General features: G+C 39.6%; 1 protein-coding gene across 2 annotated transcripts in view; it reads left to right on the top strand.

The window, feature by feature from the left end:
- The window catches only part of plcg1 (phospholipase C, gamma 1), a 32,295-nt gene that overhangs the window by 3,153 nt on the left and 2,633 nt on the right, over window positions 1–26,509 (top strand). For both annotated transcript variants that reach the window (XM_011477196.4, XM_011477197.4), the window contains exons 3-32: window positions 7,625–7,777; window positions 7,924–8,017; window positions 8,128–8,175; window positions 8,631–8,715; window positions 8,837–8,920; window positions 9,237–9,259; window positions 9,339–9,408; window positions 9,489–9,590; window positions 12,455–12,573; window positions 13,025–13,110; window positions 13,353–13,473; window positions 14,074–14,242; window positions 14,347–14,469; window positions 14,633–14,734; window positions 14,922–15,109; window positions 15,784–15,984; window positions 16,178–16,297; window positions 16,437–16,617; window positions 16,714–16,791; window positions 16,890–16,993; window positions 17,360–17,453; window positions 17,580–17,649; window positions 18,610–18,767; window positions 19,038–19,134; window positions 19,237–19,461; window positions 19,555–19,703; window positions 21,959–22,073; window positions 23,291–23,452; window positions 23,533–23,621; window positions 26,178–26,443. In XM_011477196.4, the coding sequence (XP_011475498.1) occupies window positions 7,625–7,777; window positions 7,924–8,017; window positions 8,128–8,175; window positions 8,631–8,715; window positions 8,837–8,920; window positions 9,237–9,259; window positions 9,339–9,408; window positions 9,489–9,590; window positions 12,455–12,573; window positions 13,025–13,110; window positions 13,353–13,473; window positions 14,074–14,242; window positions 14,347–14,469; window positions 14,633–14,734; window positions 14,922–15,109; window positions 15,784–15,984; window positions 16,178–16,297; window positions 16,437–16,617; window positions 16,714–16,791; window positions 16,890–16,993; window positions 17,360–17,453; window positions 17,580–17,649; window positions 18,610–18,767; window positions 19,038–19,134; window positions 19,237–19,461; window positions 19,555–19,703; window positions 21,959–22,073; window positions 23,291–23,452; window positions 23,533–23,621; window positions 26,178–26,443 (3,676 nt within the window). The remainder of the gene's footprint in view (window positions 1–7,624; window positions 7,778–7,923; window positions 8,018–8,127; window positions 8,176–8,630; window positions 8,716–8,836; window positions 8,921–9,236; window positions 9,260–9,338; window positions 9,409–9,488; window positions 9,591–12,454; window positions 12,574–13,024; window positions 13,111–13,352; window positions 13,474–14,073; window positions 14,243–14,346; window positions 14,470–14,632; window positions 14,735–14,921; window positions 15,110–15,783; window positions 15,985–16,177; window positions 16,298–16,436; window positions 16,618–16,713; window positions 16,792–16,889; window positions 16,994–17,359; window positions 17,454–17,579; window positions 17,650–18,609; window positions 18,768–19,037; window positions 19,135–19,236; window positions 19,462–19,554; window positions 19,704–21,958; window positions 22,074–23,290; window positions 23,453–23,532; window positions 23,622–26,177; window positions 26,444–26,509) is intronic.

Genomic DNA, 26,509 nt, shown 5'->3' with positions numbered 1-26,509 from the left:
TCTCCCCAATGATGACACTAACATAAATATTCATTTCTTCTTTTGATCTATTTAGTGTTAACTGGTTAAATAGTATTAATCAATTAGTTAATTAGTATTAATGAGTAATTTGGAATCATTTAGACAACAATGTCAAAGAGTCTGCTACAATATACATATTTAAAAGGAAACTGAACTAGCAATCATTGTCAACTTATTGTATATAATGCTGCTGCGGTCAAACCACTTAATGCTGTATCTTTTATTTCTCTCTGCTTGTGGGGCGTATATGGATACGCATCTGAGTTTATGTTGTTTATGTTTATTTTGGACACAGCTTCCCATTCATTTGAATGAGAAGGTGTGTCCAAACTTTTGGTCTGTACTGTTTACTAACACTTTCCACTAATATTACCATCAAATTCTTATATTATCATTTTATTTATGTATTATCATATTCATATTTTATTATTTTCATACTTTTATGCTTGGCTAAAATCTAGGACTCCTGATAACAAGCATCTGGGGTCCAATTTTTTTCACATCTATATTGTTAGGTGATTTGTTGTTTGTGACACATTGTGCAAAAATAAAACTAAAAAAAAAAAAAAACTAAAAAAAGTATAAATATATGGGATAGAGACTGAATCTGAATTCTTCCCCCTACGTCTACCACTTCTCTCTACCCCTACATTTAGCCATCCAAACGGAGAGTTATGGAAAAATAGTGTTTTCTAATTCAGAAGTTACTCCCACTCGATGACGTCATCGTTATTCGCCAGTCAGCTATGTTAGCGCAGAGCTACAAGTGCTGGTTAAAAAGGTCATGCTAAAACAAAAAGTCCTTACATTTATAGTTAAACTTCTGTCCATCAGAGCACACCCATAAGAAACCTGCCTCTCCGCGGCACAGCATGAGGCAGATCATCCCCTAGGCGGAGAGATGCTGAGCCCTCTTAAGGGTCAGCCCTTAAAAAAACGATTTTGGACAACCATACCCCTCCAAATGCCCCTTCAATTTGAGGGGTAGGGAGAAGCCGTAGAGGAAGAATTTGGATTTGGCCATAGACTTGTGCAATCTGGTTGCAAATCTTCTTGAAAGGCGCTGCTTAGAATAGAAAGATGTTCCTTTGAAACCTGTTTAGCACAACAGTAGTAGTAGGACATGTTTTGTTTTTTTCTTCTATTTTTAGCTTTTTTACTTGAAGGAGTCATCGCTAATGTTCTAACTGACACAGATCTCCCCTCTGATTTTCTTTTCAATCCAGAATCTAGCACCATAATTGTTTCCCACCTGTAATTTACCATACTTGCTGTTTTTTATCTCGATCAGTTGGGTTCAGTCAGCTAGAACCAGGACTTACCTGATCCAACCAATCAGATTTAGATTTTAATGGGTTACCATTGTTTAGACATGTGAAGGGGCTTTTGTATACATTTGTGTTTGGAGCCCTTTGAATGCTAATGAATTTGTGCTGAAAAGCACAGACAGACTCCTAATTCAGCCAAAGGTCGAAAAACCCCAGTTAAATAAAGTATTGTGTTGCTTCAGAGCTCTTTCTTGGTAAAGGGAATTGACACTTCATAGAGGCCATCATTCAGACAGAAATCCAGAGATTATTCAACTTTTTAGATGGCTCAGATTCATTGTGTTTCCACTTATATCTCTGAAAAACCGAACCAATGTTTTGTGCTATTTGCATCTTTGATCCATCTTAAGTTGCTAAATTTTTACCTCCACTTTTCCAGGTGTTTTTGAAGAAACATTAGTAAACTTGACAGCCCTCGTTTCTGGAAGCCGTAGTGCTGGAAACTGGAAATCTCAATGTAAAAACTACTTTCTGACTGACTTCAATTCAGCTCATTTATCTACAGATTAATTAATGACGGAGTCTGCTCTCGTCCGGCCACAGTTTGTGGAATGTCAGGTGCAGATATGAGTACACTTGTAAATTTAGGATTGCAATAAAACAATATCCCTTTAGGACTTGGTGTTGATTTAGTAATGTCTTAAAGTACCGGTACGTTCTTTTGCATGTTGGTTTGTGTAAATAGAGCTTTAATTTTGACATAATGGAGCGTAGAATGACTGCAGTGCTGACATCAACGTCAGCATCAGGAAACCTTTTAGAGGAAAAATCCTCCCCTGCTCTGTGGCAGGTGTTGGCCTTCCTCTGTTGAGTTGCTCTCTTATCAAAATCCCGAGTGTTTTGAAAATTTTAACCATATGTGGGGGATGTGCTTGCAGAAATGTGTACTTAACAGTGATTTTCACGAGCGTTGAATGAGCCTTATACATTTTTATTTATTTATTCTGCACCAGAATTGTGACTATTTTTATTCACTTAACGTCATGGCTGTTTCACAAGAGTTTAGCGTGATAAAATGACTGCTGCGTAAATGTAGATGAACAGATATGTTCCACACACACACAAAAGATCTATTTCCTTGTGTTTATGGTGTTTCTTTATGAGGGACCTGTAAAGGCTTCTTTCTCTTGGGTCACAGGATGTCAAATGCACAGCTGTACTCTGCTTTGGATGCAACAAAACAGGCCCACATGTGCAAGTGCCCCGAACTACCTTAGAATATAGGTAAACTAGGAAGCACGAGCAATCTTGGTTTTATTTTTTGTCTTTATTTGAGCCATTATGGCTTTTATACACTGCATGGCAACTCATAGTTGCTGTTTGATACTCCAGGGCAGGGTAGGATTTTCTTAAGCATGTTTTCATGTACAGAAATAGAATATCAAAGTTCTTTTTTAGAAGAATGTGGTGCTCTAGGTATGGTCTAGCCTCATTGTATTAGAGAACTGGATCACCCTTACATTACTTGCTTCCAGCTCCAATGAAATTAAGTCAATCCAGTCACAATTAGGACGTTGCCATGTTGGACATAGGGGGCAATAAGTAAGCATTTATTGGTCCTAGTCAATCTGAGTCATCATTTCTATGGCAACCACCCTTGCCAATTAGGAGTAAGCTTGTTGGAAGTCTTCATTTCTTCCACTGAAAGCTGGCCACACAAATTCTGTCAAACATTTTGAATGCTCAACACGAGACCACCTACTTTGATTGAGGCATCTGATTGCTCAGTTTCTTACTTGAATTAGTTGCACTAAAGAACATAAATCATGAAATGCATTCGGATTAGCAAGAACTTGTTAAAAAAAAGGGTGACATATATAATGACTGAGTAATAGATGTTAATTTCTCAATATAAGTCTGTGGGATTTTGGCGTCTTGGAGCAGGCGGGAACTTCCTGTTTGGTACGTGAGGGGGGAGGGGTTGCTCGATCCAGTTCTCAAATTCAGTTGATGTTTAGCCTCCTAAATTCTGCCTCTTGTGGCTCTCTGAAAAACTGAAAGCTGAGGGGGAAAAGAGCTAAATATGGGGTGAATTAGAAAAGAATTTTGTCCTTCCGTCATTGTGTTTGGATGTTTCAGTTGACTAAATTTGTCTTTTGAAGCATTACTTTGTAAGGTGCTTTATCGTCGGTACACTTTCAAAGTATTCAAGCAAGGGGAGAATTTCACTTCCCGTCCACTGGCGAACCACAGGATTTTGTTAACAGTCCCCTTATCTTCTTGGTCCATACCACATCTCTGAGCTCCATCATTCACTCGCATTGTTTTATCTAATTAGTTCCTAGCTGGTGATCCAACTCTTCCTGTCACTAGAGGACACGGCGGTGTCTTATGACATCCCTGTCTGCCTGATCTTTCCTGCCAGCCTTTCCATACATCCCAACTTCCCAAAATGTACATTTTTGACAAAATTCACATTTTGCCAGAATGACTGAAGATGTCATGAAAATATCATCTCCATTTTCCCGAATATACCCTCTACTTTTCAGTTTTTGTATTCCAACTTTTTTTCTTGTTACATTGCAATAATCTTAACGTCTGAATAAAAATGGTTGTCACTGTTCAGATCTCTGCCCTGGGTTCCTCTGGCTGCCCACGTCAGATTCAGATCACTGACTCCTGATTACTGAGTGGTCATCTCCTTCCAATCTGAAGATCCTCATCCATCTCCACAACCCTTTCTGCTCACTGAACTCTGCCGTACAAAAGCGAGCAGTACTCCGTGCTCCGTGCAGCCAAAGATCCCAATCTAAAGGCTTTAACTTTGTGATACCGCATTTATCAAATGGGTTTTCAAACTGCATGCTCAGCTGCCTCACATCCAATATAAAAGCCAATGAAACATCTGTGCCATAGTGTTCTGTGCATTCGATTTTAAACGAAAAAAGTCTTATTTTGACATTTTCTTTTACAATTTTGGTTGTTATGTACTTAATTTGTACTTCTCCAAAGCAGGATGTGGTTTCTTCTATAGGTGTTGACATAATTGCCACAAAGATAACGTTTTAATGAAATCCAAAAAGAGAGAGTGGTTCGTGCCTGACTCTAAATTTAACTTAACATACGCATGATTTCTACAAACATCATCAATCTCTGAAGAATTTGAATGATATCTGTAAAAAACCTGTATCTTAAATGTTACTGACAAGACATCACAAGCTTAAAAAACATAAATACAAGTCATAATTAGAAGTGAACCTAAATAAATTAAAAATGTGTGCTTTCTGTTGTATTTGAAAATATTACTGACAGTTTCTGTTTTTTCCCCTAAACTATAATCAAGGTCTTCTGTTAGATTTTTTTTTTCCAAATACAAAATTCATTTAAAATATTTTTGCTGTAAACAGATTTTTTACCTCACTCATTTGATTCTGCGTTTGAAGAGTTTTTTTTTTTCCTATACATTTTCTTTCAATACGTTTCTAAATTATGTTCATTCATGATTTAAACTTTGTCCTAATGGAGGCCGCAGAAGCTGCGGAAGCTGATCTCAGAGGGTTTTTTGGCCAGCCCATCACAGGGCCAACTTAATACAGTTTCTTAGACCCCTCTGAATTAATCAATATATTAAAAACACAAGAGATTTTTAAATGTATAAACATGTTGTAGATGTAAAACATGTTGTTCTCTAATAACCATATTTTCTCTCCATCTTAAAAGCTTCTTTAATATTGAACCTCCTTTATTATACGTTCTTCTTGACAATATCATGAATTGGGCCTTTGGCTCACCCCATAATTCTCCAGATTGGACATGAAAGCCTGCTTTTCGTGTTGAACGCTCCGTGGATAAATGGCTGCAGTTGATCAGTTCCAGGTTTAAAGTTGAAAAGGAGAACCCGATCCATTCAGCTTTTAGCAGGGACTTGTCAGCCAGTTTAACTGTATCTGGGGCAGTCTGAAGGTGCTGATATGGATCAGCTGATGCAGTGAAATCAATTGAAAGGTCTTAAACTGCAATATGAGCTACTTCTGCCTTAAGTAAAGTCATCTGATGGCCTGTTCACACAGCAAGCAGCTTTAGATTGAGTACGCGACAAAACCTCTCAAAATGTTTAACATTTTGGTGCAGGTTTTAAACATTATAAAGAAAACAGAAACTCTGTTACCTTTGTGGGAAAAGGGAGAAGGAACTGAAGCTGTGTGTAGATGGAAATCTCCCCTCTATAGTTATTAGGTTTCTGCTTTTAATTGAGAAATCTGTTTTTTTTTGTATGGGGGGGGGTGTATTTATTTAGGAAAAAAAAAGCTTAGGGAACTCTATTTTCTTAACATTTCAACTAAATAAATTAAACCAATCACCCTGTCAAAGCTGCTTTGCAAATTACAATTTGTGCTGTTTGAAATTTGGCCAAAAATAAATATATTTTCGTCTTTTAGAAAAGCAAAGAGGCACTTGTGTTTGCGTTCGCAGATGCAGTGTGTAGTTGACAAAGCACAGGATGTGTGGTTCAGGGGCAGGAAGAGGAGCAGGAGTTTGAAACCAAGTGAGACTCTTCGCCTTAGGTTCTTTATACTGTTGTTAATTTAACCTTGATAGGAAGATGTTGAAATACATCAAAGCTTACCATCTTGTCAAAGGTCATGCTATATATTAGATCAAACCAGATCAAATTTTTTCAGGGATCATTTCTAAAGATTACTTGCATACATTTTCATGCATGTCGGTGGCTTTCTTAAGAAATCTGCAACTCATGGTTTTATTCAATTGGCTTTCCTGTTCATAATGATCCGTAGTTTTTCATTCATCCATAACAACGATGGATCAATACTGGCATTTCACCAAAGAATATTTGTATTTTTTCTGCTTAGCCTCATTCTTTATTGTGATTGTGTACATTTGTGTTGATTTGACATAAAACGAGTTGTTCTACGGTTCAGAGCCCATACAATTTTGTGACCTGCTTGTGTTCACACACCTGCATAACCAGGTTACGTTTGGCTTTCTCAAGTAACCTGGTTTCCTTAACCAGAACAGGGGATCAGGGAAACCAGATTAGCACAGAAAGCAGCTTTCTCCTTCTGCAGGAATGTATAAGTGCACCCAATATAATTATATTGGTCACTTGCTGGTGTCAAAATTTGCACAGACACCCCTCTGATGATCTTTTGATCTGTTTTAAAAGCGTTCCCAGTAGTCTTTTAATTATGATAATCATTTTATGGCAAATTAAAAAAAACTGTGTCAATTTCTAGGACCTAGTTTCTGCAGAGTGGCAGAGTGAGTGAGATTGTTGGTGCAGGCAAGCCCGACCCCACATCCCGTCGTCAACTGTTTACACTGTCTCCCGCTAGCTTACAACCCTCAACCTAACATTACCGGAACAACAAAAATGGCGAGCAATATTGGAGCTATCCAGACGTTCAGTTTTGAGCCAGATGCCAGGTCAGATGAGGAAAACGAAGACGTACATGGATGTATTTGTCTGCGTCAGAATGGAATGGAGCAGGGAGCTTGTGGTCCGCCGATTCTACAGCTGTGTCCGAATTCTTTCACTACTCACTACATAGTGCACTATATAGTGCGTTCGCCATTTTGTAGTGCTGTCTGACTCTGCAATTCCGAAATCGAGTGCCCTAGAAATTCCCCACAAGTGTTTACGAAAAACCAGTGTGCATCGATGCTCACTAGATTGGTGAATAAAGACCACAATGCATTGCGTTAGAACAATTTTTGCGGAAAAAATTGTATCAAAATTATTTTTTAAATAAAAAATCAACGTTTTCATCCTCAGGATTCATAAATGGTCGTCGCAAAAAGCTCATATCAATGTGATTTTCACTTTATGAAATTGATGTCAGATTTGCCTTTTTAAAAAAAAGTACCGTTAGTAGTGAGCATGGTGTCCGAATTGTTTTTAAAATCCAGGGCATTAAATAGTCCCACACTATATAGTTTTTTTAGAAATTAGGGCTTAGGGTGGAAATTTGGACACAGCCTTCGTCACAGCTACACACTTTTTAAGTGGCATTCTTTTGTCTGCTCCTGATTCACAATGATTTTAATACAGAAATACTCCAAATTGCAGTTTTAAGATGAATTTTCTTTAAATGCCTCCTCGATCATGAGAAAATGCCACACACATTTCACTAATGTCTTTAAATCACAATAACTTCCAATGCTCTTTATCTTTGCATATTTTGAAACAATGGATATTAAATGATCAACTATAAAATTTTAAACTGTCAACATTTGAGAAAAGGGACACCCCTCCTCCCCTTTTGTTGTTGTTGTTTGCTTTGGTTTTATAAACTTCTCGTTGCCTGGCTCAACAGTTGACATCCGGGAGATCAAGGAGATCCGTTCGGGTCAGAAGTCCCGGGACTTCGAGCGCTACACAGAAGACCCGTCAGTACGGCTGGACCAAGCTCACTGCTTTGTCATTCTGTATGGCACAGAGTTTCGCCTCAAGTCCCTCAGCCTCGCAGGTATGCTCCACATGACGCAGACTCGAACAGCCGTGACGCGCTTTACTTCTTGTTGTAGCCTTATTGTCTTGAATATGAGTAATCAATGTTATATCTTACTTGTTTAAGCCCATGAATGTTAAACCCACCCATTCAACTCTTTGCAGCAACATCGGATGAGGAGATGACCATGTGGGTGAAGGGGTTAAACTGGCTTTTGGCTGACACACTGAAGTCCTCAACACCACTTCAAATAGAAAGGTATTGGGCAAAAACAGCTGCTAAAGTTCAAACTGTAAAACAATTGCTAATAGAAAACCTTTTACCTTTAATGTTTTTAACGGTCAGATCACTCGATCCTCATCTTTTAGGTGGTTACGCAAACAGTTCTATGCAGTTGATCGCAACAGGGAAGACAGGTAAGCAGTCTATTGTATTTCTTGCAGTTCTCTTGTCGTGCTTTTTTTTTTTTTAAACTCATCCTTTCAGTCATGAGAAACTATTGTCATTTGAAGTGCAGTCAAGAACAAGTGCTGCACCCAATTATTAGGTGTGACAAAGCTCTGCTGAGGTGTAGGAAAGGAACTGACCTCTCAGCCACACGCCAGCTGCTCTTCCTGCTGCAGGAAACAGACTGCAGAGAATGGAGGAGATGTGCAGAGATGTTTGTCTTTTACATCCCTGCTTTTGTTACGCTGTTGGGGTGTTGTCATCTTTGGCCCGAATTTCCAATAAGGAAGTAGAAGTGAAGCCAAAGAGAGCTTTTCTCCGAAAGTGTTTGCATTTTCACTTTGGACTTGTATATCTACTAGATTTCACTGACATGTCTTTTCAAGTTGGCGTGCATTTTCCTTCATACCTTTTATGCGTTTAGGATATCCTGTAAAGATCTGAAGAACATGCTGAGCCAGGTCAACTACAGAGTGCCCAACATGAGGTTCCTCCGGGAGAAATTTCCGGTAATCCTCTCCGACCAATCATAGAGCCCCTCACCACTCTGTCTCATTGCCTACTTACCTACTTACTTGCCTACCATTAGAAGCTTCTTCTTCAACAATGTTCTCTGGCTGTTTTTTTCAGGACTTGGAGTTGAGGAACGGAGACGTGTCCTTCAGCCAGTTTGAGCAGCTGTACCGTAATCTGATGTTTGATGCTCAGAAAAATGTAAGTGTAGTTGTGTGCTGTTTTTATTCCACATCACCCCTCACATGCCCCCCACCCATATGCGTGGTCTCAAATAGCTGTGAGATCAATAGGAGAAAATTAAAACCCACCAACCCCTTTAGCGCTGACCATTAGGACTCTCACTACACCCTGATCATCAGATGATGGAGCAGACAGGCAGGCTCAAGTTAGATGAAAAGGATGACCTCAGAGCCTTCTGTCCACACGAAGAGTCCATCCATCCTCACCACCAGCACTAAACGCACTGTAACGACGTCTTTTTGATTACATTACTATTTTCCCCTTTTCTATTCAGATGGAGATTCCACTTCTGCAAAGGTTGGTCAAAGCTAAACATGAATAGATTCTGGAAATGTTGTGAAGTTCATCTAACGCGGTAACGTATGTTCTCCACCAGCTTCACTGAAAGACCTGACAGGAGGATTTTACTAGAGGACTTCAAGAGCTTCTTGATTGAGTCCCAAAATGTAACAGAACGGTTATTAAGCATGTAGATTGCTTCCTGTTTATTGCACAGCCTTTTAAATCCTCTGTATTTTTGTTAAAGGAACTCTGGGCCACAGACAACAACAAGGTTCAGGAGTTTATGTTTGACTATCTGAAACAGCCCCTAAGAGAAGTGGAGCAGCCTTATTTTCAACAAGATGAGGTACTTTCAAATTTCTTTAGACCTTTTTTGTTGTTTTCTTTTTGCAACTACTTTTATGTTTTTCTGTTTCAACGATGGAAATGTTTCCGCATATTTTAGTCGGCGATATTTTCCGGCCAATGCTGTCGATGTGGGCAGCAGATGCTCTGATACTGATATTGATGTGAACGATCTTGGCCTAAAAAAAGCTTCTCCCACATAGTGGAGGTATTCATTCTCGATGATGCACGGCAGCTCTGCAGATCGCGAGGACGGCTTTTGTGGTCACCAGAAGGTTGTTAGGTTGAAGCAGCAGATGCTTGTACCACTCTTGCTGCCACCTCGTTGTACCTGTGGTTACTCTGTATTGTATAATAGGTGATCGGGCATTATTGGTTGTACTTTGAAAAGCTTAAAAATAACAGAAGAAGCCAACTATCGTGTATATCACAAAGTTAAAGACCAAAACACAGCAGACTTTATGTACCATTACATAATTGCAGATGTCAGAAATTGGCAGAAGGCAGAAATGCAAATATTGGATTTTACTTTAATGCTAATAATGTGAAGAAAAAAAGTTCAGAAAACTTAATGAGAAACTCAAGAAACTTGAAAGAATAAAACCAGATTTTTTCATTCATTTTGTTTAATTATTAACATGTCATCTAATGATTCTTTTCTACTACTGGTATAATCTTCGCAGTTTGATTATTTGATGCTTTGCCTTGTGGCAGGTTTTTTGTTTTTTAACTCACAGCTATGTTTTTCCTTTTTGCTGCAGTGTTGAAGGGATACTTTTAGTGTTTACAAAATTCTCTCCCAAGTCTTTTTTTTTTGTGTGGACAGCACAAGTTAAAAAATTAAGAACTGTTGATCTATTTGCCAATGTGATTTTTTGGTGAGTGCAAGGCATTCTTGCTCAAATGTCTCATTTTTACTTATCAAACACAAAGGAAGACGCTGCTCTGCATGCTATGCTGTTCTCACAGTTGGGTTAGTAGTTTGTGGGTTGAGTGGTGGCGTGCAAAGCAAAGAGGCGGAGAAAAACGGAGAAAAAAAAAGTTATTTTGTAGTTTCTACCTTCATTGAAGCATGTAATATTCCAAGAAAGAAGCTGCAAACACCGCTCTTTCTTTTAGTGAAATGCTGAAACTAGCTGTGCAAGCTTCTTCTTTGAAGCAAGGAGTGCCCAGGCATGTCAATGTTGTGGTTGTTTTCAGCCAACAACCGGGCCACAAATGTGTCTCTTTTTGTCAGACACACTTCTTGATTGTATAATAAAAAAAAAGGTTTAATAATCAAATATTTACAGTACACACTGAAATCTCCATAGTTAAAAATAACACAAGTTTGTTTGTTTTTAACTCAACTCCAAGGTTAAAAAGGGACTTACCGTACTTATTTCTGGGTTATTTTAACCCACGATAAAGACCTATATTGGGTTAAAAGGAAATCACTATATTTTCCAAAACATTTGTATTTCTCCGAAAAGTAACCCACAAATATATATTCCAACATAAATAACCCAAGAATTGGAAGTGTACTCTCAAGTGAAATCTATGAAATCAAATTATAACCTGTAATATTTAGGCATTTTCAGATTCAAACTGAAGTTATTAGTTTTTCAATGAGTAATGAGGAGACAAAATGAAAAGAAGTGGGAGTTACCAGAGCTGCATTTTTGTTAGGTTAGAAGTGCTTTGGTGGAAAAGTCCTGACAGCAGACCTGTGCTGGGAACTGGTAGAGATCCTGTAAGGACAGGAGGAGCAAGTGTGATGCAACCATCGCGAAGTTCCAGAAATTCTGGCACGCGCGGACACAAACGTACTGATTAGTCATTTCATGCATGAATGGATTTTAACATGTCTGGTGGCAGCAGAACGGTTCCCTATGGACTTTTAAGAAACCTCAATAAAGAGCACGGTGGAATGTTTGAAATGACTTCAGGAGTTCATGTTGACAACATTTTCTACTTCAATAACAATTGTGTAGAAGTATTAAAGGGTGAAGGCAGATATGTATAAAGAAATTAGGGCTACACAAAATGAGGAAAATCCTGATTTGTGATATTAGAGATCAATATTGTGATGACGATATAACTTGCGATACATGAACGAATGGCAAAACAACAAAATACATCATTTTCCATTTCACTGCAACAGTTTAATGGAAAAAAGAGTCAACATACCTTAAATTATACTCCAAATGACCCTCGTCTACATAGGAGGCAAACATCTAAAATAAAGGAGCTCCATCTGATTGGTCAACAACGTCAAGGCGTCCACCCATTTGGTTAAATGCATAAAGGGATTTATTTGATTTATTAAATACTTCAAGCTGTCATAATATAGTTTTAGCACATTCAAGGTTACCATTTATCGCAATTTTTGCCAACTGTTGCGATATGCGTTTTGCTCAGCTTGATATCGCGATAATTTGCGATTTATTGTACAGGCCTAAAAGAAAATGAATTCCTTTATTTAATCAGGAGCAGACAAGCTCCCTGCTTCGCTCTGCAACAAGGAGAAGAGGGGCGGAGTTGCTCCGCACCAGCGATCCGCCCACAACAGGGGCGAATTTCCAATGAATCACTGCTGCCCTGCAGAAACAAAGTCTTACAAATGACACAGGGTTTTTGATTTATCATATTAATCATAATAATCTTTTCAGCCAATCAAATAGCTGAAAAGATGATCAGATTTGGACTTTAATGGCCTTGATGGGAAGTTTTTTTTTTTAATGTGCGTTGTTTCAGTTCAGATCTTTTAAAATTTTGCCATCCCAAGTTATTTACCAGACTCTAGTTTTCTGTTTTGGTGTCTTTCACTCCAGTCCTGTACAGTGATTAAGTTCTAACTTTACCCCTTTCCTCTCTTTGGTGCAGTTCCTCACATACCTTTTCTCCAAAGAGAATTCCATTTGGGATTCCTCCCTAGACCTAGTCTGTCCAGAGAACATGAACAATCCTTTGTCCCACTACTGGATCTCCTCTTCGCACAACACGTAAGGATGGCAGAATCCTGCTCACATTTCCCTCTGCCAGTTGTAGTCAGAGAATGCTTAAATCTGGAATCTCTTTTTTGTGTGTGTGACGTTTCCTTTCCAACAATTCTTTTGAATTTGCCTCAAACACAAGAAAAATATTTTATTTAGCAATCGTGCTGCAAAGTTTGTACTTAGTGGAAAAAATATTGTTTCCTCTCATTGTGAAGTGTGTGAAAGGCGGTTGGAATGGTAATCTTTTTTCTTGGATACTTACTCCAAAATAGCAAAGCAAACATTTTCCCACTTGCTTGCTTGCTTGAGCGGTGTGACAGTAACAACTGTTGAGAGGGAAACGGCCCTTCTAATGCTGCGGTGTTGTGTGTTTCTGGTGCCTGACACATAGGTTTCTTTAAGATTGACTTCAGAAGTTTGGCTGTTAATAATTCCTATGCCATGTGATTATTTTTAGCTACCTGACGGGAGACCAGTTTTCTAGTGAGTCATCGTTGGAAGCTTATGCTCGCTGTCTGAGAATGGGCTGTCGCTGTATTGAGTGTGGGTAAACGCACAACCCCACACATGCAAGACTTTTACCCTCACACTGATTTATTTAAATTCTTATGTCACACATTCATGTATTATCTGCTTGCTAATGCTAAACATTGATGCTTACAGTATCTTTTCCTGACCTTTAGAGGTTAGCAAACATGATGTCAGCGTCATTCCTTCTGCTTTCTTTTGGGTTTTCTATTCGTTCTTGCATGACCCTCTGATCAAATTCGAATGTTTGTTTACAGTGGACTGCTGGGATGGTCCAGACACAATGCCAGTCATCTACCACGGACACACCCTCACAACAAAAATAAAATTTATTGATGTCCTGACGACAATCAAAGAACACGCCTTTGTCACGTCAGAGTGAGTTTCAATAAGTCAAAAAACCCTCCCTGTTTCTTTTGTTAGCCTTCCCCGATGATAGACAATTGTTAAGGTGACGAAGATGAAGGGACATTTTTCACATGCCAGGGTGACGTTGTGTGTTTTAGTTCAAAACATTACATAACTTTGTGTCCATCTGTTCTTTTAAAAGTCCTAAAATATTATAAAAACAATTACCTGCCAGATAAAATGCCTGATGGTGTTTAGTTTACCAAAGAAAAAGAAGTATTTCTAGGATGTTCTGCCATATTTTAGTAAACTGGTCCTACCAGACGGTGCGTGTGAATGTAAAAATGCAGGTACAACTAGAAAAGGCTCCAAGAAAAAAGTTTTTGTGGTGGTTTAAAGCAGAATGTAGAGATTCTTGTGAAAAGTTTGACATTGTTTGCCACGGGTGCTTATAACTTGGCCAAATTCTGCTTTTATTAATTGTTGACCATTTTATTGTCCTATTTTATTGTGTGTTTGCGTGTCTAAATCCAATTTCCTTAAATTCGTGGACACAGTTGATTTAAATCAAGAATATAGAATGGCTTTCTGTGGAGCTGCCACCTACATACCCCCCTCCTCTTTATTCAGGTATCCCATCATCCTCTCCATTGAGGACCACTGTAATATTGTGCAGCAGAGAAACATGGCATCTCAGTTCAAGAAGGTGTTTGGAGACATGCTGCTGACCAAGGCGGTGGACATGGCAGCAGATAACCTGCCCTCACCCAACCAGCTCAAGAGAAAGATCATCATCAAGGTGAGGAATCGGACTTAAATTGAAATGAACAGTATCAAAAATGCAACGCTTAGTTTTGGATTAGCCTGACTGTCTTTCTGCTGTTTCGTGTTTGTCTTTGTCAGCATAAGAAGCTTGCTGAAGGCAGTGCTTATGAGGAGGTGTCCACCTCCACCCCCTACTCGGAGAATGATATCAGCAACTCTATTAAAAACGGCCTCCTGTACCTGGAGGATCCTGTTAACCATGTAAGCATGCTTGTTTTGTGTCAAGGGAAAGTTATTTATCTTTAGAGTTTTTAAAGCAACAATAGATTAATTTTTACTGAACTATTTTTTGCATTGTAGATCATTTCCCTTAAGTGTATCTATGCTGTTAACATACCCTATTTTCCCCTCTTTGTCCATGCAGGAGTGGTATCCTCATTTCTTTGTCCTGACCAACAGTAAGATCTACTACTCAGAAGAGACCTCCAGTAACCAGGGCAACGATGAAGAAGAGGAACACAGAGAGGTTTGTAGTTGCCATGAATTCGAAATAAATGCTGTGATTCCCAGAGTGGGCTTAAATTTGAATTTTTTGGAAGTAGGGAAAAGAGGCTAGGGCAGATGTGGAAACACTCCAGTTCATAGTGTGAGGTTTTTCTTCATCTGATGTAGGCATTAGGTGACCATTCCTTCCTGCACTTTCAATTTCACAGGTGGCTTCTAGTATGGACCAGCACGTGACAGAGAAGTGGTTCCATGGAAAGCTTGGCGCTGGACGCGATGGGCGGCAGATAGCAGAGAGGCTGCTGACTGAATACTGCCTTGAGACTGGAGCTCCTGACGGTACTTTTCTGGTGCGGGAGAGTGAAACTTTTGTTGGAGACTACACTCTCTCTTTCTGGTTGGTACACTTTTTTAAAAAATAACCTTTTATTGTGTTTTGTTTTTAAAGAAACATAGTTACTGACATGTATTATATAGTTTAGCTATATAATAAGACGTAGATGTTTGCACATAGCAAATATTGATCCCGTGGTTGTATCCATAATTTAGGAACGGGTGAATAGTAAAGAGGGGTAACGGCTTAAGCTTTGCTCACACTGTATGCAATTAATCCGTCAGGGGCGGCCAGGTTCGCTGGCAAGTCGATGTACAGACACGACCAGAGGTCTTTGTGGCTGCACGGTTCAGCCGGCGCCAATAAAAGACGCAGCGATTATTTGACCGTCCTGCGCAGGTTCTAATGCATGAACCAAGAATTCGCTTTGGCCCTTGATGTTTTGATGATGTAATCGGCGGTTGAAGCCCAAAACCGACATGTAGAAGAATTTGATTGTTCTTTTTCTGAACTTTGAGCATTTTCTTATTTATATCAAGACGATAATATAAAATTGTACTATTAGATACTACTACAGATGAAAGTACAGCCGAAAGATGCAGCCCCGATAGTAGATAGGATCACGGATCAGCCCTATCTACGAATCTATGATTTAAAGCAAGTTATAGCCCTACACTTTGACATAAAAAAGGTGATCGCTTTAATTCTTTTTTTCATCACACCTTTCTTTTCAACAGGCGCTCGGGGAGGGTGCAGCACTGTCGTATCCACTCGCGCCAGGAGGCGGGCAGCCCCAAGTTCTACCTGACCGACAACCTCGTGTTTGACACGCTCTTTGCTCTGATCAGTCACTACCAGCAGGTGCCACTACGCTGCAATGAATTTGAGATGAAACTGACAGAACCAGTGCCTCAGACCAATGCACATGAGAACAAAGAGTACGTTCACTAAAGAGTTTTCGACTGAAGGGATCCGATTTTTTAGGCCCTTTTTAATGCACATTTGAAATACTTTGTTGTCCTTTATTAAACGTCTTTAACTATTATCTTTGTTTTCCAACTTTTTTTTTAATCTAAAATGTATAGAAAGCCTGCTTCCTTGTAAATATTTTTCTCCCCCCTTCATATTTAGGTGGTACCATGCTAACTTATCCAGGAGCCATGCAGAAAACATGCTGATGAGGGTTCCTCGTGATGGAGCTTTCCTCATCAGGAAAAGAGCAGAACCAAACTCTTATGCCATCTCCTTCAGGTAAACTCAGTTGGATCCGATGCATTGAAGTCGTCTAGGGATCATTTTTTACCATCCAAGATCTGTTTAGTGTGAGACAAATGTTTCAAACCTCCAGAATCCATAGTGTATTTGAGAGTTTCTGTGGTTTTCTTCTCAGGGCTGAGGGTAAGATCAAACACTGTCGAGTTCAGCAGGAGGGCCAGACCGTGCAGTTGGGCACCTCCGAGTTTGACAGCCTAGTAGATCTCGTCAGTTATTTTGAAAAGCACCCTCTGTATCGCAAAATGAAGCTGCGCTATCCCATCAACGAGGACACTCTGGAAAAAATAGGCACTGCTGTAAGTGCTTCTCAAAGTGGATATATTTAATCAAACTGAGAATAGTGACCTTCTGCCTGTTGTTCGGGTCTGTTAAAACATGGCGTCTTCTTACAGGAGCCAGACTATGGTTCTCTGTATGAGGGAAGGAATCCTGGCTTTTATGTGGAGGCTAATCAAATGCCAACTTTGAAGGTGAGTGTGCCCTGTTGAAAATTTCCCCGCACCTCCAAACCTTGACTTTGTGTTAAATTTACTGTAGTTATGTGCAACCTTCTGTGTTTGCTTGTCAGTGCACAGTGAGAGCGATGTACGAGTATAAAGCCCAGCGAGACGACGAACTCTCCTTCACCAAGGACACCATCATTTCTAATGTTGACAAACAGGAAGGTGGCTGGTGAGTGTGAGGTGGAGGAAGTGGCTCTTTATCCATTTAAAGTGATTTTATTCCTGTTGTAGAAAGAAAAATTTGAATGTTTGAGCTTGAGTTTTGGGATTTTCTGAAACTATATTTTCAATGTATACTAGTTGTTAGAAATCAATGGGCAATGTCAGATTTTTTTAAATACTTTGTATTGATTTATTACTTTTGTTTATTGTACATTGTTTCTCACTATTGTGTGTTTTTCTTTTATTACTAGAGGGGCACCAACAGTTTAGTTTACATGCAGGAATAATTTTGAGCTGCATTGCTAGCTGTATTTAGAAAAATAATTTTCAAAATCTGATTCTTATCTAACTTTCTTGGTTTTGTTTATGTCAGGTGGAAAGGTGATTATGGAGGAAAGAAGCAGTTCTGGTTTCCTGCAAACTATGTGGAGGAAATCAGTCCATCAGCAGCAGAGCCTGACATAACTGTAAGGGCTGAACCTTCAAAAGGAACCAGTGCTTCTGCAGCCAGCACAATTTTGGATTTAAAATCAACACACCCACCATGTAAATTAGACTCTAAACACCTTGATTTCTTTGTTTTCGTCGAGCAGGACATGACAGAAAACAGTCCTCTGGGAGATCTGTTGAGAGGAAGCGTGGATTTGTCTTCCTGTCAGATTGGTAAGTAAACCCACCTCTTCCTGTTTGACTTTTCTGCAGGGGTGCAGAGCAATCCTACCAGAAAGCCTTTAGTTGAGACTTGCAAAAGGATGCAAACGGTGACAGACAGCTGTTTTGTTTAGATCGAAGCCTGTTTTTTGTGTTCTTTAGTTTGGGTTTTCTAGTTTTTGTCCCAATTCCCTCAACCGATTTTCATTTAGTTTCAGTAATTAGGTTGACTTGTTTTTAAATGGACATCTTGCTAAAGTTTGGTGTTCGTTCTCCTTTCTTGAGGGTCTGAGGTCCTTGTTTTCTTATGACCTATTTCTGTTTTCCTGAACTTAAGTTCCACCAATAAGAAGCAGCCAGGATTTGGGTAGATGGAAAAAATCTGAGAACTACCCTTTTGGACTGGGATTGGGCTCTCCTGGGCTTCTTTTAATTGAGTTTATATCACTGTCTAAGGGCTGCACAGTGACTCAGTGGATAGCACTCTCGCCTCACAGCAAAAACCCCTAGTTTGAATCCCAGCTATGCCCTTTCTGTGTGGAGTTTCCATGTTCTCTCTATGCATGCGAGACTTTTCTCCAGGCACTTCGGCTTCCCCCCCACAGTCCAAAAAAAACCATGCTTCATAGGTCAATTGGTTACTTAAGGTGTTAGTGTATTTGTGTGGGATAGTGTGCCTTGCGACAGACTGGCTACCTGTTCAGGCTGTACCCTGCCTTCGCCCAACAGGACAGGCTCTGGCAACCTCATGACCCCGAAAGGGATATAGTAGGTTAAAAAAAACTTTCTTTAAATTTGACTCAATGGTTCCATCTAGTGGCTGCATGGAAAAGTGTCATTTTTGGAAAACACCCATTGATCTCATGGCCATTGACGAGAATCATTTCAGCTTGATAAATGGAGAGACGTATGTAGTTAAGCGTCAATAGCATGGGGCTTGCATTCCTTGTGAGTGTAAAATGTCATTTTCAGTTCCGCGCCCCGAGGGGAAGGGCAACAGGCCGTACGTCTTTTCTCTGGTTCTGAATACCAACATGCGCACAATCCTGGACGTGTCTGCCACCAATCAGGAGGAGCTTAAGGAATGGATGAACAAGATTCGTGAAGTTACCATGACCTCGGAGGCCAAGGTAAACGCCCACCTGTGATGTCACACTGTCGGCTAATAGGATGTTGGGCCGAGCTTTGTCTTGGTTGAAGTTTCACTTTGGGAAAACGTGATAGAATGTTTAAAATGTTTTTTGGGAGTGTTGTAAATCATCAATTTGGAGCTGAAAGGCGTCAGGGATTGTTAATAAAGCAAATAAATTAATATTCTTAGCATATTAGGAGGACAGTATCTGCATTTATTTTGTGATTTGATACTGTTGGTGATTACATTTGTGTGTTTCTATTTCCAGCTGGAGGAAGGGAAGATGATGGAGAGGAGGAAGAAGATTGCTCTAGAGTTGTCAGACCTGGTCATCTACTGTCGGCCTGTGCCGTTTGATGAAGAGAGTAAGGCGTACACACAGCAGTTTAATGAACACAGATGATAAAAAATGGGTTGTTGATCAAACACAAAGACTCATGGCTACACGTTGTTTTCGGCTCCTGTAGAGATTGGTACAGAGAGAGCTTGTTTCCGTGACATGTCGTCCTTCCCGGAAACCAAAGCAGAGAAATATGCCAACAAGATTAAAGGGAAGAAGTTCCTTCAGTACAACCGACTACAACTGTCCAGGATCTATCCAAAGGGGCAGCGACTAGACTCCTCTAATTATGACCCTCTACCCATGTGGCTCTGTGGTTCTCAGCTGGTTGCACTTAATTTTCAGACAGCAGGTATATTCAGAGTTGGAAAACCTAAAACGCATGAAAAGCAACCTTTAAATGCATTCGATTAAAACATTGTTGGTCTTTTTCTTCCCTCTGCAGATAAGCCCATGCAGATGAACCAGGCACTGTTCATGCTAAATGGAAGGAATGGTTACGTTCTTCAGCCTCCCATCATGAGGGACGACAGCTTTGATCCTTTTGACAGAAACACGCTAAGAGGCATCGAACAAGTCACTCTAGCGATAGAGGTACAGTAGAGCGATGCTGGTGTAGAGTTAAGGATAAATGTCGATTAGGGAAAGACTCATGAAAAACTGAACTGAGTGTTGAATGAGGTGAAAGGAATAGGTGTGAAAAAGCAAAAAATTAACAACTACTTTATTCATTCTCCTCTGAAAAGCGGTCAACTGCATCTGCAGCTGTAAAAGCATTCAAATGTGTAGTAAAAAAACCCAAAAAACGAAATACTATGGTTGTAGGGACGAATTGCGATATTCTGTGATGCTTGTATCAATTTAAAATGCTGTCAAGACGACATTTTTTTAATTATTTATGAGCATCCTTCAGGGTCTGACTCTTGTTTTCCACTCAAACCCCCAACCGCTGGTTGGCAGCACCGCCCACTGAGCCTCTTAGAGCAGCTCTACACCACCCACAACAGCTACAAGATCCCAGCGAGAAGCAGCTTGTTTTGTTATTATAAGACATGCAATACTTAGTTTTTACTTTGGATGGTTTCTGAACCAAAATTCTGTGCCACGTTGCTGCCAATATCATATAAACGGGCCAAAGTTCTGCAGAACATCCCAGTGACAGATTCTAGTTCAGCGACCAGATGAATCAGAGTGATGTGTACAACGCATCCTTTTTTTTGAAGCACAGTTCAGGCTCCTGAACCACTTCAAAGTACTGGAGAAGCTACATTTAGAAATGTTAAAAATAAACAGCACTTTATTTCCTCAATAATACTTTTGTTACCTTGTTGGTTAAGGCACATTCATTCAAAAAAATTCTTGTACTGAAATTTTTTTTTTAATGGAAATCAGACAATGTTGACTGTTCCCTTTAAGTACTAATATATCTTACCGGTAATTTACCAAAAGAAAAGCACTATGATTTAGTTCGGGTAAAAGCAACTTGTATATGAGATACAGATGCAGTTCTTAACATTGTGAACATTAAATAAAATGATTACAATGATTGGCGTATTAATAATCAGGTTTTTTTTTTCTAAGTCGTACTCTTAAAAAAATCTTGAAAAATTGTTCCGGTACAGTCTTGGGATATATCGTGATACGCATCGTATTGCGAGACGCGTATCGTATCATCAATACATGTAAATGAAATCTTGACAAGGGCATAAAATAGAGTATAAATAACCTCAGATAAATGATAATTCTTTGAGGGAAATGAAGAATAAGTAGGCTGTCAACGGTTTAAACACAAAACATCACCACAATATATCAGACATAGAGCTTGTTTTGTTATCACCACACTATAAACCTCATTTTCTAGATGCTTGTATTGATTTGTTTACACTCACCTCTGTTTATGTGAACTGTTAGTTACACACTGATTACATCTAGATCTTTGACTCACTGTTGCATCCCTTTTTTTGACTTTTGTTTATTTTAAAATATTGCTTTTATATATTTATTACCAAGCTTGAAGTTGAAGTTGTGATGTTGTATGTGGTTACAGTGGGGCAAAAAATGATTTAGTCAGCCACCAATTGTTCAAGTCTTCCCACTTAAAAAGATGAGAGGCCTGTGATTTTCATCATAGCTATGCCTCAACTATGAGAGACAGAATGATGCTTTTTTTGCCCCACTGTATGCTCTTCTAAGGTAGGATGTGAGCTAGAGGAGAAATGCTGGAGGGAGATGGATGAGGTGATTCTGGGTATCTAGAGGGGAGATGATGGCGATTGGGACAGACTTCAGCAGACATGTGGGTGAAGGAAAGAAAAGTCACAAGAACATGATGGGGAAATTTGGTGTTCAGATCAAGAATGCAGAACCGCAGATGGTGATGGACTTTGCTAAGAGAATTGAAATGGCAGGGATGAACATTTAAAGAAGCTGCATGCTTACTGTTTCTCCAGAAATCAGGAGTAATTAGAACTTGTCTGCTGATTGTCATCCTGAACTCAGAGACAGCAGATTGTGCAGTTTTCTTACACTGTTTTGAAATTTGAGATTAGATTGGATTGTCACATACTTTTCTTTGCATTCTTTCTTTGGTGCTATAGAACCTTTCATGTCTGAAAAAGAACTTAAAATCTAAATAAAAAATATTTACAGCATCTAGACATTGGGTCTAGTTTTTTACAATGTACATTTCCAAGAAATGTACAGCCAATCAGGCACCACCATTATACAGCCTAGAGTGTTAAACTTGTCTGAGCAATAAGCAGTGTCCATGTGTCCAATTCTGTAATGAAATAAATGGAAAGAATTTTGTCATTCTCATCAATCAATATCTTCAATCTTCCCTCCTGAAGGTCTTGGGCGCCCGGCACTTGCCAAAGAATGGACGAGGCATTGTTTCCCCTCTGGTTGAGATTGAGGTGTGTGGAGCAGAGTACGACAACTCCAAGCAAAAAACTGAGTCAACAGGTTTGTGTTACTTCACCTTAGACGCATCCAGATGTGGAGGGAAAGGGTGTTAAAACTTCCAAAATGACTGGCTTGTTTACCAAAGGCTACTAAAACCTTGGTGATACGTCCCTCTGCCACGCAGACATTCTTCACGGGTAAAAACCTGGGAGGTTTCCAGTTCTTTTTAGACCAGGAATTGAAGTTACCCGTAAACTGAACAAGAACTTTGCGGCTCAAACTTGAAAGTAGTAGCTTAAAACTCTTAAAACTCTTAGGTCGTGGAAGAATACTATAGCTCAGTCGAAGGAGGATACACCTTTGATTGCTCAACAGTCCATCACACAGAGACCCAGACAAACATTACCACAGTCACTTTGGTGTCATTAGTACACCTAACTGCTGGAGAAATACAGAATACCCATGGAGACACAATGCAGCCACAGAGAAACCTTCAAAGGAGAAACCCTGTTGAAAGTCAAACTACTGAGACGGCAAAGCAGTAAATGCATGCCATTTAAAAATGCTTCTTGCTCTGGAAGGTTATTAGACTTGATATCAGTTTAAACCAGATGCATCTCTTTGATTAGTGTGTGTTAAAGTTCAACTATGAGTTAGTATAAATCTCAGTGGTGCATTTTGTGAGCTTGTTTAGTCCTCGGTAGTATTTTTTTGCTCCCATTTGAGATTTTTTTTTTTTTTTTTTTTTTTAACATCGCTTTGTTGTGTTGTAGGGAGTCTTAATGCTTCACTGAATCATTTTGAAGGATATTATTTCATAGTTTACAAAAATGAGCAAGCAACTGGATGGCTCAGTGTGCTGCGTGGAGGACTGGTGCATGGGAAACCAGCTCATCGCACCCCCAGGAGGTGGGCTGGGGACTTTAGGCAAGACCCTTCACGCCCTCGCCTAACTATGACGCCACAAGGGGGTCAAAGTCTGGATCTCCCTGTGCCAGTCCCCAGCCCGGATAAAATAAAGGGTTGTATACTAAACTAAACTAAAATGAGCATTTATATAGTTTTTGTTCATGAAAATATGTGTTAGATGATGTTAGAAAGGGACAAAGAGTTCTCTGTTTTTGTATTTCCGTTTAATGTTTTTCAAGTTGTTTGCATTTCTTTTTTAAATGTATTGACTTGGCTACTGTTAAAAGTCATGCAGTCACTGTCACCACAGCCATAAGCTTGTTTGACATTCCTCACCTTTCTCTGTTTATCCTGTTTGTTGCTTCCAGTTGATAATGGGCTGAACCCCATGTGGCCAAAGAAGTCATTCCACTTCACAGTGTACAACTCTGCTTTTGCCTTCCTGCGTTTTCTGGTTAATGAGGTCGACATGTTCAATGACCAGAACTTCCTGGCTCAAGCTACATTCCCCATCCAGGGCCTCAAGACAGGTTTGTTTTCAGAGCGACATTTTTAGGGGGGGTGGATTAGTGTTTTTTTTAAGTCACTCATGTCTTTTGTAATGCACCAGGCTACCGGTCAGTGCCTTTGAAGAACAGCTACAATGAGGATCTGGAGTTGGCTTCTCTGTTGGTCCACCTGGATGTCATCAGAGGCAGGGTGAGTTTCTGAGCTGAGCTGAAGATTAGCGGGAGCAGCTTCAGCACATAATTGCAGTCCGGGGTAAACGTGTTTCAAATAATAGAATACCTTTATATTTGGTTGAATGCTGTAAAGCATTCAACCCTTTGTTTTCCTGTTTCTCTTTATTTTTCTTTATTATTATTTACACTATCTTCCGCCGTTTTTTGACACTTAACTACTTCTACAATTTTTAACCTATTTTAACCATTCAACTTTTAAAATGTTCAGCTCCTTCAGCTTATTCCAGCTATGACTTTTGGTTTTTCAAATCCTTGTACTTTTTAAGATATTCCAGTTTTTCCGGGAATTTTTGCCCTATTAAAATGCATTGGGAACTTATGGTACATGAGGTTCGCGGTTCGACACCCGGTTCGGCCGCTTCAAAATTTTCTACCTTTCAACTTTGAAAATATTCAAATCTTTCAACTTATTACAGTTATTACTTTTGGTCATTCAAATCATTGAACTTTTTAAGATGTTCCAGGATTTTTTGCTCCATTAAAATACATAGGGAATCACTGTGCTTAACCTCTTTTACAGGTTTTCACCTATTTTAACCATTTTACTTTTAAAATGTTAAGCTCTTTCAGCTCAGTTCAGCCATTTCTTTTACAAATTAAGCTTTCTTTCAGCAATACAGCATTCAACCCTGCATTTTCTTCTGGAAATGCAGCTCCTTCTAGTTACAACATACCATCATTTCCATAGTAGAGGGCACACCAGATTTTAAGGTGCACCATCAATGAAGGGTCTATTTACGCACGCATGTCATATGGAAGGCGCACCGAACTATAAGGTGCATTAAGCGAAACTAGAGTCAGAGAAGTCCTTCAGTTCAGACTTTATTAACTGCATTTACAGTAACTCTAGAACTAGTTTGTAACATGCTACACATTAGGAGCATTTACCACTTTAGAATATTCACAATACCTGTAACTCCCGACCTTGTTTGCAACACGTAAAAACAGACTGATGCCGCTAAAGCAAACATATCTGTGAATACTCTCACTCTACATCTGACTGTTAGTAGACAGAGCAGCATGCACGTCACAAAATCACTTCAACATCAGTAAACACAACAAGAATAATCCATATATAAAGCATTGTGTCATTTTTTGAAAAAAAAAAAGTCTTAATTGTGCCTTGTTAGAAAATACTGTAAACTATGCAATATGAAACTGTAGCTGGGTAATATACTCTGAGTTTGATCTAACTTACTTAAATGATAAAAGGACTGCATTTTGGTAAGAAATGTGTTGTGTGATTAGTTGAAGATTGTTGGGGTAGAGCAGTGTTTTTCAACCAGTGTGCCGCGGCACACTAGTGTGCCGTGGGAGATGGTCAAGTGTGCCGTGGAAAATTGCCCTCATTAACTGATCTAAAAACATTAACCATCTCAAGGAAATCAGCTCTTTGTTCATCCAAACAGGTCCTGATAAAACACTGAGTAGTTGGGAATATGAAATATCATAAAATACTTTTTTCTTTGTGTTTAATTGATTCTATTAAAGACATTTTGATAAGAATGACGGCACCGCGATTTACCTGCAGCTATACTGTTTTCTGAAAAGTCCCGCAGCTTTTACTGTCTCCACGACTCCACCAATCATTTTTGAAGGCTTAATCACATGTCATCAGTCTGAACAATCAGAAGTGTTAAAAGTCTAAACTTCCTTGTTCCAATTTAGCTCATAACTCACTCATTTCCAACAAAAACACCGGCTAAAGCTCGTCTTTAGCGGTGTAGCTTTCCACAGAATCCGGTATCAGACCGTGGAACAAGTGAACAAAACCATGAAGCTCAGAGATGCAAGTGTGTCTGCCGTTTTGTCGCCGTATTCACACTACATCTCCCATGATGCATTGGCTTAAAGGGACAGCGCCTCAGCGTACAATGAGTCGTCCTTGTTACACGGATTGAAACCACAACGAACATACAGTTTGTATGTAACTTAACTTTTATTACATCTTTTAGAAAAAACATCTGCAACTTCCTGCTTTTTCTGCCACAATTATCACAAAAATGCACGTCAGATTGCCCGGGGGGGGGGCTGTAGATCAAAACAGACTATGAGTTTCTGCTTTTTTTTTTTTTTTGGGGATGCTGGTGTGCCGCGGGATTTTTGTCAAGGTTAAAGTGTGCCGTGGCTCAAAAAAGGTTGAAAAACACTGGGGTAGAGGGTCTGAATGGAGGGACGTTTCCATGGACCAATTTCTTCATTTTAGGATTAGAGGATTCTAGAAACATTCAACATTCCTTCTTTTGTTCAAACATTTGGTTCTGGTCTTGTTTAAATCATCGGTCCCATCACCTACATGTTGTATTGTTTGGAAGTGTTGAAGGGCCCAACTTGTCCATATTTGTCCTTGAGTTCTTGAAAAGCGCTTTTAAATCAAATAGATTATAATTATTATTATTTGTAAAAAACGAAGAAGCAATACATTTATGTTGGTGTGTCTGCTATGCAGGTGTGTGTAAAGGATAAATCTGCAAGGCATTGTGGGTGTTGATGCTTCTCGTGGTTCTTTCAGAATGAAAATGGCGACATTCCAAGCTCGTTCCTGGTTGGGAGCACACCAGTCACAGCATCAGCCCACGGAGGGCGGGAACGTTTTGGGGAGCTGAGCTCCGTGTCCTCCACGTCCTCCAGCATGTCTTCTCTGCCCCAGTCGCCAGCTCAGGCCATGGCTTACCGGGGGCGGGAGGGCTCTTTTGAGTCCCGCTACCAGTCCCCGCTAGAGGACTTCAGGGTGTCTCAGGAGGCTCTGTTTGACCACATGGACCCACAGAATAGAAGGCGAGTGTGAGGGACGCCGATTTCAAGGCTCGGTTTCAAACTCCTGACACCCTCCCGTCTTTGTTT

This window comes from Oryzias latipes, chromosome 7 (genome assembly GCF_053564925.1).
Source record: "Oryzias latipes strain Hd-rR chromosome 7, Olatipes_Hd-rR_3.1".
Taxonomy (NCBI): Eukaryota; Metazoa; Chordata; class Actinopteri; order Beloniformes; family Adrianichthyidae; genus Oryzias; species Oryzias latipes.
The sequence above is the reverse complement of the archived record's forward strand: the minus strand, read 5'-3'. Positions and strand labels throughout refer to the sequence as shown.